At 46.1% G+C, this 18975-nt stretch overlaps 2 protein-coding genes across 2 annotated transcripts; one reads left to right on the top strand and one right to left on the bottom strand.

The window, feature by feature from the left end:
• Nucleotides 1-3301: 3301 nt before the first annotated feature.
• Nucleotides 3302-15041, bottom strand: LOC108938864 (CDC42 small effector protein 1-like). Its single transcript, XM_029248029.1, has 5 exons — nucleotides 14807-15041; nucleotides 7915-8094; nucleotides 5958-6065; nucleotides 3731-3802; nucleotides 3302-3363 (listed from the first exon to the last, which is right to left on the bottom strand). Exons 2-4 carry the CDS (start codon nucleotides 7966-7968, stop codon nucleotides 3734-3736), a joined length of 231 nt encoding a protein of 76 aa, XP_029103862.1. The 5' UTR covers nucleotides 7969-8094; nucleotides 14807-15041; the 3' UTR covers nucleotides 3302-3363; nucleotides 3731-3733.
• A 434-nt stretch (nucleotides 15042-15475) lies between these two features.
• mllt11 (MLLT11 transcription factor 7 cofactor) lies at nucleotides 15476-18940 on the top strand. Its single transcript, XM_018759858.2, has 2 exons — nucleotides 15476-15637; nucleotides 17045-18940. Exons 1-2 carry the CDS (start codon nucleotides 15635-15637, stop codon nucleotides 17318-17320), a joined length of 279 nt encoding a protein of 92 aa, XP_018615374.1. The 5' UTR covers nucleotides 15476-15634; the 3' UTR covers nucleotides 17321-18940.
• Nucleotides 18941-18975: the final 35 nt, after the last annotated feature.

An 18975-nucleotide genomic window follows, 5' to 3' on the forward strand; every position in this document is an offset into this window, starting at 1 on the left:
TCCCACTCCTGCTGTAGTACTGCTGGTCAAGGTTTACTGTATCCATTCGGGGTAAGTACATTACCCTGCTGCATTGATAAGTAAATCAGTGTCAGGTACTTTGGTCTACAAACCTAACATTAAATACCTTTGCAAAACAGCATCAATAAAAGCGTGAAATAACACACCTGCGCGCTCGCAAACACCACATAACACAATCTTTTAGAAAATTAAGCGGTGGGTTTTCATTTTAAAAAAAAAAAAAAAAAAAATCACCCATCATCCTCGCTGAGATAAGAACTCGGAAAGTTTAAAACTTGCCGTGAAGGTTGATTACTTAGCAATTTGTCTGTTGATACAGTAGGGTAATATTTACTATATCAAATATACAGCTGTGCCATTTTTACTGTACCTATTCAGGATAAGGACCTTGATCAAGGGGTCCACAGCAGGAGCAGGGATTTGAAGCCAGCCCCTTAATGTGATCGCTAACCAACACGCCCCTTGCTGCCCCCTCTTTTCAGTGTTTCATTGTATTCAACAGCCATAAACAATGTATTTTTGGCTTTTCATAATCTGTAAGAAAAAGTACAGTTAAGGACCCCTCCGTGTGCCAACACCCACTTTCACTTTCCATTTAAGGCTAAATGAGCTACCAAGCTGTGTCCTGTTCCCACTGACTTGGGTCCCGGCTGCTGATTTACCTTGTTCGACGCAGTTTCCCCCATTAAGTGCTTTAAAAAATAAAGTAATTTTAAACGAAATGCCAGAAGCATCGAAACGTGGCGTAATGCTGTCCTAAAACCCATCGGACTCGGGGAAGAGGTTTAAACTATAATGTCCAGGGCTTCGGTTTGAGCCTTGATGCCATCGCTCATCTAATGACGCATTGTACATGTAGGAACGGGCTGTATTTTGTGTCGCCGTCTTTGTCAAACATTTTGCAATACACTAAGCAGGTGAACTAAGTGTTGTGCAGCCGTATTTCAGTGTTTCAGCTCCCTGATGACTTACTATGGTACTGAGAAGCAGTCTCGACCCTCCTCCAGCTCTCAATCACATGCTAGTCTCATTTTCACTTCTGTTTTTACAAACGGCGCATTATTAACCGCTGATATAATTCTAAAATGTGTGCGGAAATGTCAGCCGCCATCAAACATCACAGAAACATGGTAAATTCTGGAAGGAGCTGGGTATTTCCTATGACCTTTTTTTTAGCTGATTCATGGTGTTTAATAAGCACGCTGCTCACAGTGATGCTTAAAATATAAACTGTATTTGTCCTGTATTGCAAACACCATGGGCACAAGCCCACGGGGGGGGGGGTTCATGAGCACAGACACAGGTTCTTGTTCATGCCGGTATGAAGGCCTCCACTGCTCAGAAGTACAGGCCTATATACTCGGGGGGGGGGGGGGTAAATTTCAACAATAGTGCAGTTGAAATGAGGAACTCAGGTGCTGCCCCTGTCCCCTGAACTACCATTTCCTCTGTCACCATGGACAGGAAGTAAATAAGAGCAGTTCCATTAACAAGGACCACTCTCCCCCCAGAACACAGTGATCCGATCTGCACGCAGAACCAAAAAACACAGATCCAAGCATGAAGACGGTCAAAAAAACAATGCAATAAAATATGGAATTAAAGTCACTTGACAAAAACAAGGGATCGCGTGTGTGTATGAGAGAGGGAGAGAGAGAACTTTGACCGTCGCCAACATCGCAGCAGAAACAGTTCAATCCACATGAGTCCAGTTGGCGAGACCTGACGGTACAGTCTCTCGTTGCGCACTGACCTCCCTGAGGCCCATGGAGCGACCCCAACTGTTGATCCAGGACCGCAAAGGTGAGCACTTCGAAGAAGGGAAGCACTACAGGGGGTATGGAGCTGTGCGTAGTTAAGGCACCAGTGAGTCCAGCCAGAGATACAGCCCTTCTGAAACATGACATCTCAGTCTGTTGGTAAGGACCCCCCTCCATGGGGACCCACCCTGAGGGAAAGAGGGTCTGGCGACTCCTGTTATCAATTTGGAGGTTCAGTCTTTTGGGGAAGTTGGGGTGGGGGTGATGGCAAGTAAAGACTAAATGCTTAAAAATCTCAATAAATAGAGGAGAAAAGAGGAATATCGGGGTACAGAAGAGTCTTTGGCCTGAGCTGCTCATCATCAAAGCGCCTCCTGAGAGGACATCCGGTCCAGGTTTTCATTTGAACAAGCAGCCAGCTCCCTGAAGCCAAGTAGACGTCTTCCTGAGGACCTTAACATCATCGCCCTTGGAATGAAGGTCCTTTCTTCTAACACTCAATTCCCCTTACGGTCCATGCTAAGAGAGCCCGCGTAACGGGATCGAAGTGCAGCGTCTCAGATCGCTTCTTTCACAGTCTGTCTGTGGCGCCAACCCCGCAAGTGAGGCTACCTCTCGTGTGCAGAAGAGCGAGGGCCCAACGCTGCGGTCACAAGCACTCGCAATCCCAGTGACGTTCGAATCCCACAGAGCCGGCGGCAATGACTTCTGGTTAATGAGATGCACTAATGCCTCTCAGAGGAATGCTGCGTCCCCCAACTATAGGGAACACGAAAAAGGTAAATTACGGTAAACCAAGCATTGAGAAGTTGTTGATTTAACACTCTGGGCTCCTCGACCATTGAAACAATAGCCAGTGAGAAAACTAGAGTACTTCTCATTTCTCTTATAGTGATTTACTACAAGAAGGCGTGTGGAAGGTGGCTCTGCTGGTTGTTTGACACTGCCATCTAGGATACTGGTTATAGGGTTGAAGCATTCTCTGGAATTCTGGCCGCCGCTTGGTCAACCCTCCACCTGTTGAAACTTGATGCTAATTTCAATGACGTTAATATGTATCTTAAACACCACCGCTGAAAACAGTGACTAGATCCTGTACGGGGTAAATTAATCCAGGTATGTATACCTTGAAGGCATAAAAATATTCCAACAAACCAACTTGGAATAATACAGCACATCTGCTTCACGCCCAACACACGAACACATTAGCAATAAAAATGGGACTTCTCATTTCAAAGGTAAATCTGTTGCCCAATGACCCCTGAAAGAAACATCTTGTCTGATGCAGGAGCTTCTCCACCCTGGAGAACGCTTCCTTGGGTCTCAAGCCTACCCAACACTAAAACTAGGAAATTTTGCTAGAGAAAATCTAAAACTATAGAAACATTTAAAAAAAAGTCCCTCTTTCCATTTAAAGCGATAAATAGGAGGCATATGCACATCTAATACAACAAGGTGAAGGTGCAGTGAGGTGAGATCTTCCAAGTTTCTAAGTGCTGAGTTGGTTGCAGATTTTCTTCTTTTTTTTTTGTTACGCTTGGTGGGCAGAGTCAGAGGGAGACTCTCCGATTGGTCCGTATTCCTGAAACAAAAACAAAATCAGGATCAATGAGGCGATTGTTCTGTCGTATCAGAAAAGCATGCTTCAAAACAAAGACGTTACATGACCTTGATGGTTAAAGTCATATATAAATGACGTCACGATGCTGTTTTCTCGCACCGCTTGGTTCCACTACTGCAGTTGGCAGCTACCGCTAACTCTGCCCTGCTAATAGCACGCATGTGACTGTCTCACTTCCAAAAATGGGTGAACGTTGGAATGAAGATAGCCTCAAACCCCTCCTTGTTACTCCCTGTGCCTGTATTTGACCTGTCGGTCAGCAGCTGGTTGCCAAAGACTGCTGATTGGGACCGGAGAAACGTTAGGAGCGTAGGAGACGCTAACTCACCTGCTATAAGAAGCTGCCGCAGCCATTGGCACTTTGACCCTTTGACCTCATCTGCTCCTGGATGGAGCCCGACTGCAGAAACAGGAGAGAGTCCAAAAAAAAAAAAAAATTAACATCCTGTGATGTCAGGGTGACCACTTGCTTTAGGATCCTGAAGGTCAAGTGGGTCCTTATCTGCGCAATGTATGGTTCAGCGCTAGCTGTGACGTCAAACAGTGGCGAAGCCCCCCTGCCGCACAGCGCAAGGAAGCTGGGAAAACTGTGTAAAAGAACCTTATTTCACCTTGACCCTGAAATGACAACCGCGTGTTTGGGTTATGGCGCCGGGCCAGCGCCGGCTGCCTGGTCTCTGTGGCGCTTGTTTGGCTAACAGACGGCACTGCGACACTCCAACTCTCCGGCTATTCGCCCACACACAAACACACGAGTGACCCGCCTGCCACTGGAGTCCACAGACGCCATGTTATCGTACCAGCAAGCCGCCAGCCAGATATCAGGACGCCTCGCTGTGATTCCCACATCTAGAGCACTCGAGCGGAAAGCAGAGAAACAAACGAGTGCTGGCATTTCCTGTCCGTTATCAAGCCGCCTTTCTCCACGTCACGGGGGGATTCTCAGGCACCAGTTTAGCTCAGGCAGTTGCCTTTATTTGGTTCTCAAGCTCCACGATGGCCCGATGTGTCGACGAGTACGCAAAAGCACAGTTCAGATAACAACTAAACCCAGAGATTCAGTGGGGGGTACCAGGTGCTGCTGTTCGACAGGATCATGGACAGTATGCCGGGATCGACTTGATGAGCGAATGAGGAGAACTCTGGGAACTTGGGTACCGATGCCAAGCCGATGACTAGACCCACCACCCACCTGGAGCCTGCGGGGGCACAGTAGAGTAGATACGGGGTAAACAAATGAATTTTACACAATAAAGTCTACAGCGATGGTATTACGTAACCCGAGGTAGCAATGTTCGGGGTTTGCCCATCGTAAGTGAACTCCGATGAGCCGAGGGCTTCTGTCGGTGCAAGGGATTCAAGATTCCCACACAGACGGTTTTGAGAAAGTCACAGCTGGGTGGAAGTATGGCTCCTAAATCCCTTCTGTCCATCTGCGCACCCTGGCTGGGTGGGGATGAGGGGTAAGTCTATTTTAAGGGCTGCATTTCACTGTGATGTTTTCGGCCCAGGAATCTTGTGGGAGGTTTATTTACAGAGCTGTTCCGCGATGCGTGTACGGACAAGAAACCTGACGCGACTGTCGTGCTACACGCTCCAGAATCTGCCCAGGTTGAAAGCGCTCCAGGTAGCCTGCATGCAAAAATTTTGATCGCTTCATAACACACTGGTGGGGATACATCAAGAAACAGCGCTGCTTACCGTGTGCAACCCTCATCCACCGTTTTAACCAGCAGCCACTTTCACTTTCACTGTGCACCTCTAACATATGCCTGGTTTACTCTGTTATTCTGCACTGGCCACCTGTCAAACGCATCAGCGCACTTTCACTTAAGGTCGCACTGACTGATTGCGCGCAAACATACATTTACACACCTAAGTCTTTCTCAGCTGCACGGTCACTTCGTTTCATCTAAAGACAAACATTTATGTGTTTATGCTGCAATCTACTTTTATTGGGGCAATTCAGGGTAAGTACAGGATAGCTGGTAGCATAGCAGTTAGAGCTGCTGCCTTTGGTTCCAAAGGTTGCAGGTTCAAATCTAACCTCTAGCTGTAGTACCCTTGAGCAAGGCTCTAGTAAAATCACCCAGATGCATAAATGGGTAAATCACTGTAAGTAGCTTAACACTGTAAGTTGCTTTGGAGAAAAGCATCTGCTAAATGAATAAGTGGAAATTTGTTGGTTATGGGTATAACATCAAGATGCCTGCTGCAACTTTATCTTGTGGTGGAGGGAAGGAATGTCACCTTTGGTAACCCTGTCACTGAGCATCAATCTGATGCTGCCAGGCTCCTCCCACTGTCCAAGCTCCGCCCCTGATAAGCATATCTTGCACAACCCAGAGACCAGCACTGGTGTCTCGGTGCAATCTGTTATTCCTTAGATCACCCAGGAGTTGAGTTATCAACAAATTCTTGCACAGAACATCCCTTAAGGCTCTGGGGGTAAAACCAATGGCATCACAATAAACCTATACTTCCCCCTTTCACCTGTATGTGGCAGCACTCCTGCCGCTGGAAAACTACATCTGTTGCCCTGCCCCACTCCTTACCGGTGGCAGCCCCTCGGTCATCTCCCCGGAGCCGATGTGCGTCAGGTGTTGGAAGTTCATGGGCTCCCCGATCATGCTGCGGTCGATCTTCCTCCGCTTCTTCTTCTTCTGGAATGAGCGAGGGGGACACAGAGCGGTCAAAAGGCGGTCAGGTTAACTCACCCTTGTTTTTCTTTGCACGGCCAAAACCCCAGACCCTTCGACACGCAGCTATCGAACTCAAGTCAATTATCGGTGAAACTTCATTAAAAATTCTCAAAGTAGAAGCAATATCTGCACAAAAGGTTGGTGCTCCTAGTTTCCACTACAAAAAACTAAAGTACATTTTTAAGATCCATACAAGTTAAGTGATGGTGAAAACCTGCAAATGACTGTGCTAGAAATAGATAAGACTTCCTGTTCCTGTCCACAAAGTCCAACGCTCTGATGGCCTTCAGGACAATCAAAAGCTTTCCACTCCAACATTGACAGGACCTGATCACTGTCTAGACCCCAGGAAGAGCCCTGAGCTTCTCTTCCAGCTCCTTGCTGATCCCACGTATGAGGGATCTAAAATCATACGTCTCTACGTTCTCGGTTCTGCTTGTGATGTGATGGAATGAGCTCCCCATGTCCCTCAGAACTGCTGAATCCATTTCAGCATTGAAGAAAGGTCTCAAAACTCATCTCTTTTGGGCATTGATCTCCTAAGAGCTCCATAAAATTGCATCACACCATGTGTCATGATCAACTTTGTAAGTCCTGTCAATTCCGTATGTAGCCATAAAGAGCCTTAAGGCCACTAGACACTCAAACCTGTCTGTGCTACATGGAGCGGTCCAGTCTGGTCCAGTTTGAGATCTACACTCAGACTCTCAATTGACACATCATCTGTGGGCTCCATGGAGAGCCTTTTGGGACCCTTCCCTGACCGCTCTGGGTGTGAGAACAGGGCAGAAAGACAACACCACCCCCTTTCCAAAACAACATGAGAACACGGGTCAATGGGGGGGGGGGGGGGGGGGACATATTTGTGTGTTTATTAGGAGCGACGACCTCATCACACACCGCCGCACAATAGAACACACACAGGACTGGACAGGGGGACGAGGGGCGTCTCTCCGCTCTCCAGCCCTCTTCCTCTCTCCTGAGGCCCTGCTCATTGTTGACCGGGGAACGGACACGGCTCCCGGGTTTCACAGCCCCACCCGGGAACGGGGGGGTCGGGGGGGGAGAGGGGGGAACATAGGAAAGGCAGAGCATCGGTCAGGGAGTCTGGGGTACGAGGGGGAGGCACATCAAAAACACAGAAACTTTCTATGGACCCATGAGGTCCACCCACATCTACAGCTGATAGGCAGCTCACCCACGAGGAGTGACATCATCATCACCATTATTATTATTAATGTTATTGATAAAAAAAAAATATATTAATAGAAATAACTGATGCTTTCATCCAAGTCAATATTCAGCTTTTGCTTTGTGTGTCCATATACACCACATACACAACCCAGTAATTTTTACTGTATCAATTCCGCAGCAGTGGGGGGATTTGAACCCAAGTCCCTCAATGGCAAGTTAACTCAGCATCAAGTGAAAGAAATGTTTATCGGTGTATCCACAATGTACTTAGTGTTCGATCCAGTGAGAACAATTACTGTAATTAAAGCTTGAAGAAATTTCTAGCAATGGGCATGAGGGAGCGTGGTAGTAACACTGTGTGTGTGTGTGTGTGTGTGTGTGTGTGTGAGAGAGAGACACTACTCTCCTAAACATAGCAAAAGCACCATTACTAGAAGAATGTCTTATGCAACCAAAAGGGTGGGGAATTGAAAAGTACTGCAAAGTCATTACACCACAACACTGTCTCTTTCTCACACACACACACACACACACACACACACACACACACACACACACACACACACACACACACACACACACAGAGTGAGATGACAGAATCACATGATCAACTTACCGGTGGGGGCTTTGCCACCACGCAGCAGCTCATCTTGTGCCAGAACTCGCTCATGCCTCTCGCACCCCTGCTCCCCGTCGCCCCCTGCAGGCTGATGGACACGCAGCGAAGGGGGTCCTCCTCCAGTCCTGGCGCCCCACAGCGGTCCAGAAGCAATCGTAATGTCCTCTGGGCCCCAACCTGCGATCGCATAGAATCAGTATGAACACACACACACAGTTCATTCAAAACGCACCACAATACATAAAATGACATGACATAGGCTCCTCGCGAATCACGTAATCCGCTATAACCTGCTGTATGGGCAGCATGCAACACGGATCAGGGCCGCTGCCTTCACAGCCAAAGGTCGCAGGCTCGAATCCCAACCCCTGCTGTAGTACCCTTGACCACGGCAGTTACCCTGACCTTCTTCCTTATGGTAAAAATTATATAGAAATATACTGTGATCTAGCTGTATAAATGGGGAAATGACTAAGTAGATTAACCATTTCTAACCAGCCTCTACCAAGGAACTGATATTTTAATAAAAAGAAAAAAAAAAAAAGAAAAAAAAAGGAAGAAGTGTACAAAAGCCACAGCGCCGTCTCTGTGCATAAAAATGTACAAGATGGAAACACCACAGCACAGTTGGAGGCGGAGAGGAAGCGACGATGACGACGATGACCCTCATCCAGTGCCCTGCAGCTTCATTCCTTCCAGAGCGACAAGCCCTGCAAGTTTCAGACCATTTACATGTATTTACCTAGCACTTAGTGTAAAGGTAGCAGAAATGATTTACCTATTTACACAAGCGGACAATTTTACTGTATCAATTCAGGGCAAGTACTTTGCTCGGGGGGGTTCAAACCTGGAACTTCCGAGAACAAGGCGGCAGCTCTAATCACTATGCCTCCTAACCCTAATAGCCAAGCCTATGAGCACATACAAGAAGTGAGGCAGTGCGGATGGAGAACAACGTTGGGCGGTGGGGTAAATACATGGTAACACAGTTTGAAGAAGGGAATGCAGTAAGGAATGTATGAGCAGTACGTACAGTGGAATTACTTGCCCGGATGTGAGTGAACAGACTTAGAGAGGGAGAGAGCAGTGCGATTAAACGTAAACAAGTGCAGCTCACCACAACGATAAAAATCGCCGCTTTAAAACAAGGACCCCCAGCGATTGTGGAAACGCGTTCAGCACGACGCATGTGACACACACTTATAAAAGGGAAGAGGAAGTGCAGAAGGGGACAGGGTTTGCCCAGCACTGCTTGTTTACTTTAAAAACAGCCGGGCAGGGTGTGTGGGTGTGGGGGGGGGCAGCCAGCCTTAGACTGGCAAAACAAGAGACAAGGAAGCCCAACCCCACAGCACTGAGGTTGGGGAGGCAGAAACATGACCAAGAGCTGAGTCCCCTCACTACAGGTCTGCCACATCAAAGCCTGGCATCACTGCTGCATCTCCACACCATGGTAAATATGTTCAATGCAGAAAACACACCACCAACAACTCCGGCACACACATCGTGCACCTGTGGCTGCCTGCTTGTCCCCAAAATCTAAAGCCTGTTCTTTATGAACAGCACTGGGTCACAGCAGCATACAGGTATAATCATGTAGCACTTTCCAATAACTTCCACAATGTTGTCCAGACATCCCAGAATTCCATTGAATTTTCATGCAAATCAAATCATTTTTCAAGCAGAAGATATTTAAACACTTTGGTCATGCACACATTTATAGGGAAGATGGTGTTCAGCTTCAGCCCCAGTGTGGTGCAATGACCTCCCTCTGTCCCTCAGAGCTGCTGAATCCCTTCCAGCAAACAACCTTTGAAAATCAGTCCTTTGCAACCTGCTATTTATCATCTACCTAATTCCCCCAGTTGAGTTACTTGCGCAGGTAGATGTGCCAGAAGACGTGCACTACGACACCAGCTGTATTGAGCAAACCGTGTTTTTGTGTGTGTGTGAGGACTTCGTTGTGAAATGCACTCGTTCGCTCCGAGCTGCAAGTCGCTTTGCGAAAAGAAGCTTCTGCCAAATGCATAAATGTAAATGCAAATGCAAAGAGAGGGCCCCTGGGACGAGCCGCGACTTCTGAAAACTGAGGGCGACGGAGCGTGCAGAGACACACCCGCATGGTGGAGGCTCAGGTGCGAAAACAAACGGGGCGGTTTCTCGCGTGAGGGTGGTGACCGGACAGAGGACTGACACGGTTATGGTTTACGGACCGGTGACCTCAGAAGAATCACACCAACGCGACTCATTCCAGTAAGCTGGGGGACAGCTGGGGGAGGGGGAGGGGGGATTAAACAATTTTGGAGGTGATGTAACCACATCAGACCTCAAGACCGTCATTCTCCATGACCAGTTCGTTCAAACACATTCTTTCCTGCTGAACTTCAGTACCCACAGAGGTACCAGTACACCAACCCTCATGGTACAAGGGATCTAAGATGCCTACTTTCCCTCAGGAAGCTTCCCAGGTTTCTCTGCTTCAGAAGGTATGTATTGAAACCCAGAGGAGAAATCCAGACCTAGTCATGTGAACCCTGCCCAGATTTACCGTAGTAGGGCCATCACCGTGGTGTGAACCAGGATAAGTGCCTTGATCATCAGAGCCAAAGCCATGACAAGGTGGAAAGGAGCACATCCACAGACTGACACCCCCCTGCACCCCACTCATTATCAGGCTCAGGCACGGCTAGTGGCTGTAACGGGAACGACGATTGGTTTACACGCAACCAGAACTCTTCCGTCTCTCTCCGGTTTCCTCTGATGTGACCATATTGCTCTAGGCCTGAAAAAAAAGACCTTCTCAGGAACCCTTCAAAAGCCCCCAGCTGCCGGAGGTAGGTCCCAGTCATCGAGAAAACAGCAAACGCATACCACAACAGATGACACCATCTCACTCCTTTACCGTGGTTAGTCAGCGACCCCCCGCACCGGTCTGGAGAGAAACTGCATCACGATACCAGCTGGGAGATGAGCGAAGCGTGTCCTCGAACTGAAGCGCTGTCGCAGGACGACGCTGGGAGGAAAGCTTCTCTGTCCACCCCACCTTCAACGATAGGGTCCTTGCGGGTCCAGATTCCAACCCCCTCCCCAATTTCCCCAGACTCACTTAACACTAACCAAACATTATGAACCGACATTATTACAATAATCAGTAACTTCCCCTGCAGTAAAAACCCCGGTCGAAGGTCCTCTGTGTAGGACGGGGTTCACGTCAGCCATATGCCAGTGTATGCTCAGTACTGCTCTGTCCATACTTTCCACAGGTGCATTTAGTGGAACGCTGGGGGGGCGCGGTGGCGCAGCGAGTCTGGCCAGGTCCCGCTCTCTGGCAGGTCTGGGGTTCGAGTCCTGCTTCCCTACGATGGACTGGCAGCCCGTCCTGGGTGTGTCCCCCCCCCCTCCAGCCTTGTGTCCTGTGTTGCCAGGTTAGGCTCTGGCTCACCGTGACCCTGCTTGGGACAAGCGGTTTCAGACGGTGTGTGTGGGGCTAAGGAACTACACCCAACTGTAAAAACCTGCCAAGAGAGGATGATTGTTACGAAATATTACTATCATGATTTATCCTGCAGGGACCCAGCAAAAATGGTTTTTCGATTTCATTCTAGGATCGCCCAAGATCGGCCCGCCATCCTTCGAAAGCAACAAATGCCCTCTAAAAGGTACATGAGAATTCGGCAGTGTGGCCTGTAGAATTTAGGAGACACATCTACAGACACATGTCCTCTAGAGTGGACAGAAATGAAAGGTGTTGTCTGGAGGTTATGAATACAGAACTAACACTTGCCAAGTAAATGGATGGCACAATAAACAAGAGAGCTTGTAAAGGCTGAGCTGGTGGTTTAGTGCTACGTTTTGACTTTGTATGTCTGCGTGTGTGGGGAAAAACAGGAACGACGCAGACGGATGCGTTTAGAGAAGTCCGAAGGACAGCGAGTCGTAACTGAACCCTTCACCAACGAGAACCCGTCTTCTCGCAGCTGAGGTGACAAGCATGCAGCTTCCTGTTGGCCCATCAACCTCTGTGGCGGTTCGGAGCGCTCCTCGAGGGGCCTTATCTGGTTTCCTGCGACAGCCTACACCACCCCCCAAAGCGAGAGGAGGATGACCTCCCCCCCCGCTACTGACAAGGGCTTCCTGTTAGACGGGCAACACCCGGACAAACGCCGGAGAGCCACGACTGCTCTCGCACAGACACAGAGCATTTATAGAGAATATTAACTCAAAACTGAACATGCTCACATTCCAGAACTTCCCAAAAAAAAAAAAAAAAAAAAAACTCCACCCCTTTGCCCCACAGTTAATGTGCGTTACCATTTATCAGACAGTATTCCATATAAATAACAACTAAAACTAATAAACAGGATGTGAAGGAGCTCACCAAAACTATAGCACAGTTATCTCCACGCAGAGGAACCAGAGTAAAAACACTGAAATTAATGACCAATCAATAGATGTGATACATAAAGGTTTTTGAAAAATGCGATTAGGATTTAAGTTTATCCTTGTGGCTGCAATGGTGAAGTCCTGAATGAGCTCTCCGGTAAAGACTGGAAATTTCCGCAGAGAGAACCCACTGACCAGCATCACCTGATGCCATTTCAGGCCGGAGCAAATCTGAAGCTACAGAAAAATCCGGAGAGTCCATCTCCTTCAAACTGTTCCTCTGTCTTGGGTCATGTCCCTCTGACACATCATCATAAAAGCCACGTCCAGCTGGGGGCGCAGGAGCGGCGGGAGGGGTTCCTCGCTGCGAGGGAGCCGCGATTACAAAGGGGGCTTTTCACGGGCCCCGGACTTCCCGGCCGATGCTCGAACCGCGTGCGCCTGCTTTGCGCCCCCATCCTGAGAACAGCGCTGCTCTTTCACTGGCTTCTCTGACCTTCTACACTCGGCTGGAGCTGCACGGAAAGCGAGAGCGAAGTCACGCCGAACCTATTTCGGAGGCTTTCCCGTCTCCAGCTGCCTTTGCGTGTCCGGCCCGTGTCGTCTCGCAACACCGAAATGCGGGTTTCTTTGAAGTGGCTGACGAGACAAACACGGAAAATATCACTCTGAACATTTACACCTGGCATCAGTGGACCAGAGAAACCACAACAAAAGACGAGTCATTTCAACACAGCTCAATATGTGACAGGGTTAGCTCCTCGCCAAGGAATTTAACTCTGCTACATCAACACACGTCCACCTGTAATGAGACAAATGTATTCAGCCCTGTCGTCCAATCAGATCTCAAGAAACGGTAACACCATCTACGAAGCTCGGCGAGGTTCTCCCCAAAATGCAAAGTGAAGTTCCTTCCTGACTCATCCCAAAAAGTGTGCATACAGGGAAGACCCTGGGTCAGTATCTCTTCCTTGTTTCACCGTAGGGGGGCAACCATCACTCAACCAGAGTGGCCCAATGGGCCTGTAGTCTTGGGTCGAGCATGTAGGGACAACGCGAGCCCTCGTACTACTTCCTAGCAAAGGGGGAGACATGACCTTTAACCTCGCACTGCATTTTCTACCTTAATCGTCTTTCGTGGCTCAGGTTATATTGGGGAGGCTCATAAATACAAGGATGCGAGGAACGACAGGGATGATGACATTTGGGTGCAGATTTATGCCTTATTTCTGCAATCAGATCGGATAGTCACACAAAAGAAGATTAGTCAAAGACGAGCAGATAAAATACCAATCACATATCCTTTTCTCCAAGATATTTAAGAAAAGATGGGACAAACAGAAATCCAACACTTTCTGCTTTTTAAGATGTATTTACACATGTCCACAGGATAAAGGTACTTTCTCATCACCAAGCAGAAGTATTTAGGAAAAAGGAAATTGAACAGGCCACTGAAAAGCACATTTAATGGAAATAAATGACTAATCTAAGTTAGTCAGAATTTACGACAAAACCACAACTCAGAAGACATGTAGAAAATTGCTCTCAAATTCTTAATTGATGAGGAACATAGAGCTGAATGCCTGTGCGGAACATGAGTTTTCTTTGTTAGTGCTGATACAGTCATTCAGTTTAATTCTGGGTTTTATTAGAAGACCTTCACCCAAGTTCAACTCCTAACCGTGTTTTATCATTAACTACTTATCAGTCAGCAGATAAATTGTTATGATCTGCGCAGGAGGTCATTTTAAGGGAAAAGACAAAGTCAGTGATCAACATTATTACTGTATGGGAATTTGTCACAAAAGTTCTATGATCTTTAGAGAAAACTACACAAAATTATAGAGTAGTGATCAAGAGCGGAAAAATGTTACAGTGTTTGCGGTAGAAACATTACACTGTGGTGACTGTATGTGCTGAAAAGTGTTACCCAGATACACTGTTTCAGAAATTTTACACTGTTTCGTAAGTGTTACATTGTAGAAATGACACACTGTTGCAGAATGGATACACTGTTCAGAAATGTTACACTGTCTGTTGTAGAAATGATACATTGTTTCCGAAGTGTTACGACTGTAGAAATAATACATTGCGGAAATGATACATTGTTTCAGAAGTGTTACATTGTTGCGGAAAGGATACATTGTTTCAGGAATGTTACACTGTCTATTGTAGAAATGATACACTGATTGTTTCAGAAGTGTTACTAGAAATGATACACTAACACTGTTGCGGAAAGGATACATTGTTTCAGAAATGTTACACTGTCTGTTGTAGAATGATTGTTTCAGTAGTGTTACGCTGTAGAAATGATACATTCAACATTGTAACAATTGATTGTTGTTTCAGAAATCATGTTACACTCTGTCTTCTGTATAAATGATACATTGTATATTGTAGAAATGACTGTTTTGGGAACGTTAGTGTTTCAGAGAGATACCCTGCCTGCTCGCAGTAGAAAGTTTCACTGCGGTAAATCACACTGACTCGCTGTGTGGAAACTCACCTCCGCGCTCGAGTTTGCGAAGCGCACTACGACTCCTGTTCCTCCGCTTCCGACTCCAACTCCTCCTCGCCTTCTTCCCCGGCCGCGGGAATGTCCTTCGACCGGCGGTCCTCCGTCTCTTCCCACGACCACACGTGTGATCTTCCCTCCACGGTGTCACTGAGGTATATGACTCCAAATCCCCGATCAGGAAATCCTCCTCCGGGTTTGTTTCAAAGCCTCCTTCTGAACGCGAGGGGGAGCAGCACACCTAGTGGGGGCAAACGGAACTGCAGTCTAACAACGCTGCCCTCAATGGGGGCCGTTGGCGGTCAATGCGGTGTGTGTGTTCACAGTAATACCACTGTAACACACTTTGAGTTGAGTATATAACACACAAATACAGTATATGACACGTCCTGCTCTGATCTATTATAAATCTGCTTTATTATATTAACTACATCACAGTTGTTCATTATAAAAGAGCCTTGGCTAAGGGAGCGGTTCACTACAATACGTTTTAAAATGTATCTTCTGTGCAATATGATTTACAGTATCTTTGAAAGCCCAGCCCCCAAATATATCAATTATCTACTGTTTGCACCGGATAAGCGGTTACAGAAGCGTGGACGATATTGATATTTTCTCCAGTGCAGTGCGGGTCCAGACGTGGGCGTGACCGGCGGGCGGGGGGGCGGCCTTGTCCCCCCCCCCGTTCTTGCGCGCTCGCGAGCCTGCGCGTGGGTTCGAGGCGGAGGGCAATCTGCGCGAGCGCTGCCAGCCGGTGGGACAAAGGCGTCTTTTGAGAGGAGCGACAAAGGATCCCTTCTGCTCTCCGCGGGAACAGACATGGTAAACCGGGCTCATCCGTGCTGCGCGCGCGTTCATCTCCGCCGGGCTGCATCATGATGTCACACACCTGTGCGGTCTCCTCTTACGACGTGTGTCTGCTTTGTTACATTATGATTACCACACCTTATAATTATCGCACATAAATCATGCAGCCTCTGCCACATATTCAATGATATTGTTCTGGATACATATTTGATGTCAGGCTAACAGTCAGAATGTGTGAATATGATTTCTTATTAATAATAGGCTGCTAATATAATTCCTTCCTCCTTGTGAATAACTCTGTTAAGGTTATGTACTTGAATCTCAGCATCTGAGTATGACCTCAGTTATTTTATTCATTATAAGACCATTGTAGTCCGTGTATTGCGTGTAAGAAATGCTTTGTCATTTTAAAGGGCCTCTTTGGTTTTATCTAAATATAGGGGGGGTGATGGGCAGCGCATGACCCACTTACTTCATTTGGCTCTTGTCTGCATGGATCAAACCCTGTCTCGGAATAGGGTAAATGCGAGTAACACATGGCGAGAGAATTTTACACAGCACGACGCCATGAATAGAAGTGTGTGGCAGAGATGGGGTGTTGGCCGCCGGTGAGGGATGCTGGATGGTGACTGCGGAGGGGGATGGTGGAAAAGAGGCACACCGGCCACCCATGCTGCATTATTAAAACGACAGAAAGAAACACAACGCCGAGGTCCGAAGGCTGATTTTCAAGCGATATAAGAGTAACGCCTTGTAAGGCCTTCCAGAAATTGGTATAAACCTGCATGACACTGAAAAGTCAGAATTTAAGTGCTCACATCTGAAAACATATAAACCTCTTTGTCTGCATTTTGGGTCCATCAGTTGAATTATGACTAAAAAAGAAACCTGTGCTCTAGCTGGTTTGCAGATGCCCCTTTGGAATAAATACACCAAGTGAGATGCAGCTACCTAAAAATAATGAATCAGGGGCTTAATTTAAAGCAAATTTAAAATGTAAAGTTTGTGTCATTAAACACAAAATATTTCCTAAAATATGCACAGCCTTCTATACATAATGAGTTTGCATGTTTAATGCATTGTTTGCCACTTTAAATTGATTGAGTCATTATTTTTTGTTTGGTCATGATATGGAATTAGGTGGGATCTTTACAATCAAAAGTAAAAAAAACCATGTGATTACTCAACTAAATAGACAGTATAACACCTAAAAATGTAAATTCCAGTTTGTTAGAATGGAACTGAAAATTTTTTTGAAATGTAAATGAATATTTTTGTGAATATTAATTATTCATAATGAATGCTGTGAATATTCATCATTCATAATGAATATTTTTAAAATCCCTTGACATTATTGGTGCCTACGGGACAGTGTACTAGATATTTTATACCATTTGTGACGTACGTGTTTGCTGTCATTAGGTGAAAATGCTGGAAACCCCAAACTCGCAGTTCGACTCCTTCTTGTTCTGGAGGCAGCCGATCCCAGAACTGGACTTGTCTGAGTTGGAGGACCTGGGGTTGCTTGACAGCTTGTCAATCAAGGACAGCCAGGCAGCAAAGAAGCAGAAAGGTCCCAAGAGTGCTCGTGAGTGGGACGGGGACGAGGAAGCCGACCTGTCCCAGTACAACACCTTCAACTACTGGAGAGAGCCAATAGCCAGCATTGACCTGCTGGACTTCAACCTGCTACTGTGAGGCCCGTCTCTGACCCCTAACCACGGGTCCACAACATCTGCCTTTGAACACATCTCCATAGGATTATGCCTTTGTCAAATTTCTGGGCTGCTCTTCAAATAAATTATTTAAACTGCTTTTCGATCAGCACATGGTTATACATACACAGCAAACAGTGATACAGTATAGTAATACACAGATACATTTAGATTGCCTGTGCCATTAATTACGCTAGAAAGGTGTCCAGAACTCCTATTATGGCACATCATATGAAATACATCCTGCCTGAGGTTCTGCAGACAATCTGAGTTTATACCTGGTTAAATTACTAGTTTAATCTGACAAACTTGGTTCTTTTGCCGATTCACACCTGACTTCATATTTTTGCGGACAATATTTGAATGCGGAGTCATGAGCTCTGCAAGACCTCATAGAAAGAAGAACATTTCACTGTTAAACCAGGATAATGAAATTAACATAGGATTCAACCAAGTAACATCCGGTTATTAGAAGGCAGAAAAATTGTTATGTGATAAGTGCTTCATTTATATAGCATTTTGGTGTGTGATAGTGTAAAAGATGATTTGTTCCCCTTAAATATTCCTCTTACTATAAGACTCATGCTTAATATGCTTGGCAGTACACTCTGAGCAGGCCTCAACAAAATGCAATGGATGTTGATCAGTAAACCGTCTTTTTAAGTTCACGGTTACCTCACTGATGATCTGGTTACCACGGTAGCTGCTTATTTTACTTTGCAAAGATGGAAATACATCAAAAAATAAAGCTTTGTTTAACGTGTTGGAACTGAAATCCTGGCATCGGGCTGCATGGGAGCTAAAATGGCAAAAAACGAATATGAAAGTGCACGAGAGTTATTGCTTTAAGTCTTGGCTGATGAGATGCTGAGTGTGCAGGATTATGAAGCTAAGGACTACTGATAAAGTTCTTAAAGGAAATAAGACGCAATTGAAGAAAAAATGTGGTGCATATTTACTGAGCTAATAAAAAGTATGGAAAGTAGCTTATGAATAACTGCAAAGTGGCTTCAATATAATTGTGTTTAAATGAACTGAGCTTCCAGCACAAGATTGGTCAGCAGTGTCTGTAGCTTAAAATAAAAGTGCTCTAAGAAACTGACCATATGGACAAAAACCGTTGGTTTGTCTTTCCTATCCAGTCTATGCACATCTTCTTTGATTTGGATTCTTTTATTTATGCAGTGTAATAAACTGTAAGCTGCATGGTTATTGTCCAGTGACAAGTCATTAAATTTATGAGCCCAACTGGAGTTTTTCGTTTGAGCGTTTTGAAGCCCTGCTTGTCAAAAACGGTCAAACAGTACTGTTTCATTTAATACAATGGAGGCGTTTGAAATTGGAAATTAAAATGGATTCTGATACAATAACTATGTCCGTGCACTAACTGTAAATGTTTGCGGAATAAATGTTAAATTGCCTCTTCCAATTTCTAAAGGATTCATTGCAATATGAAGGCCTCATGTGAAGCATTTTGACTCCCTAAAGCTTATTCCATATTTATTCTTCTTGAAAACCAGTGTTACACATTTGATTGCTATTTAACTGTGTGCTGTTCCAATGTATTGTTATTTGCCCAAATAAATGTCAAGCTTTATTGATCCATCTTGTGTCTTGTCCTGTATATCCAGCAATGTC

Source organism: Scleropages formosus, chromosome 23 (genome assembly GCF_900964775.1).
Source record: "Scleropages formosus chromosome 23, fSclFor1.1, whole genome shotgun sequence".
Taxonomy (NCBI): Eukaryota; Metazoa; Chordata; class Actinopteri; order Osteoglossiformes; family Osteoglossidae; genus Scleropages; species Scleropages formosus.

Bases quoted from the DNA above. Each gene is read 5' to 3' on its own strand.
- LOC108938864 (XM_029248029.1), bottom strand. From the start codon at position 7,968: ATGAGCGAGTTCTGGCACAAGATGAGCTGCTGCGTGGTGGCAAAGCCC. The intron at 6,066-7,914 runs GTAAGTTGATCA...CGCTCATTCCAG, and splicing joins TGGTGGCAAAGCCCCCACCG to AAGAAGAAGAAGCGGAGGAA. The intron at 3,803-5,957 runs GTAAGGAGTGGG...CTGTTTCTGCAG, and splicing joins TGACCGAGGGGCTGCCACCG to TCGGGCTCCATCCAGGAGCA.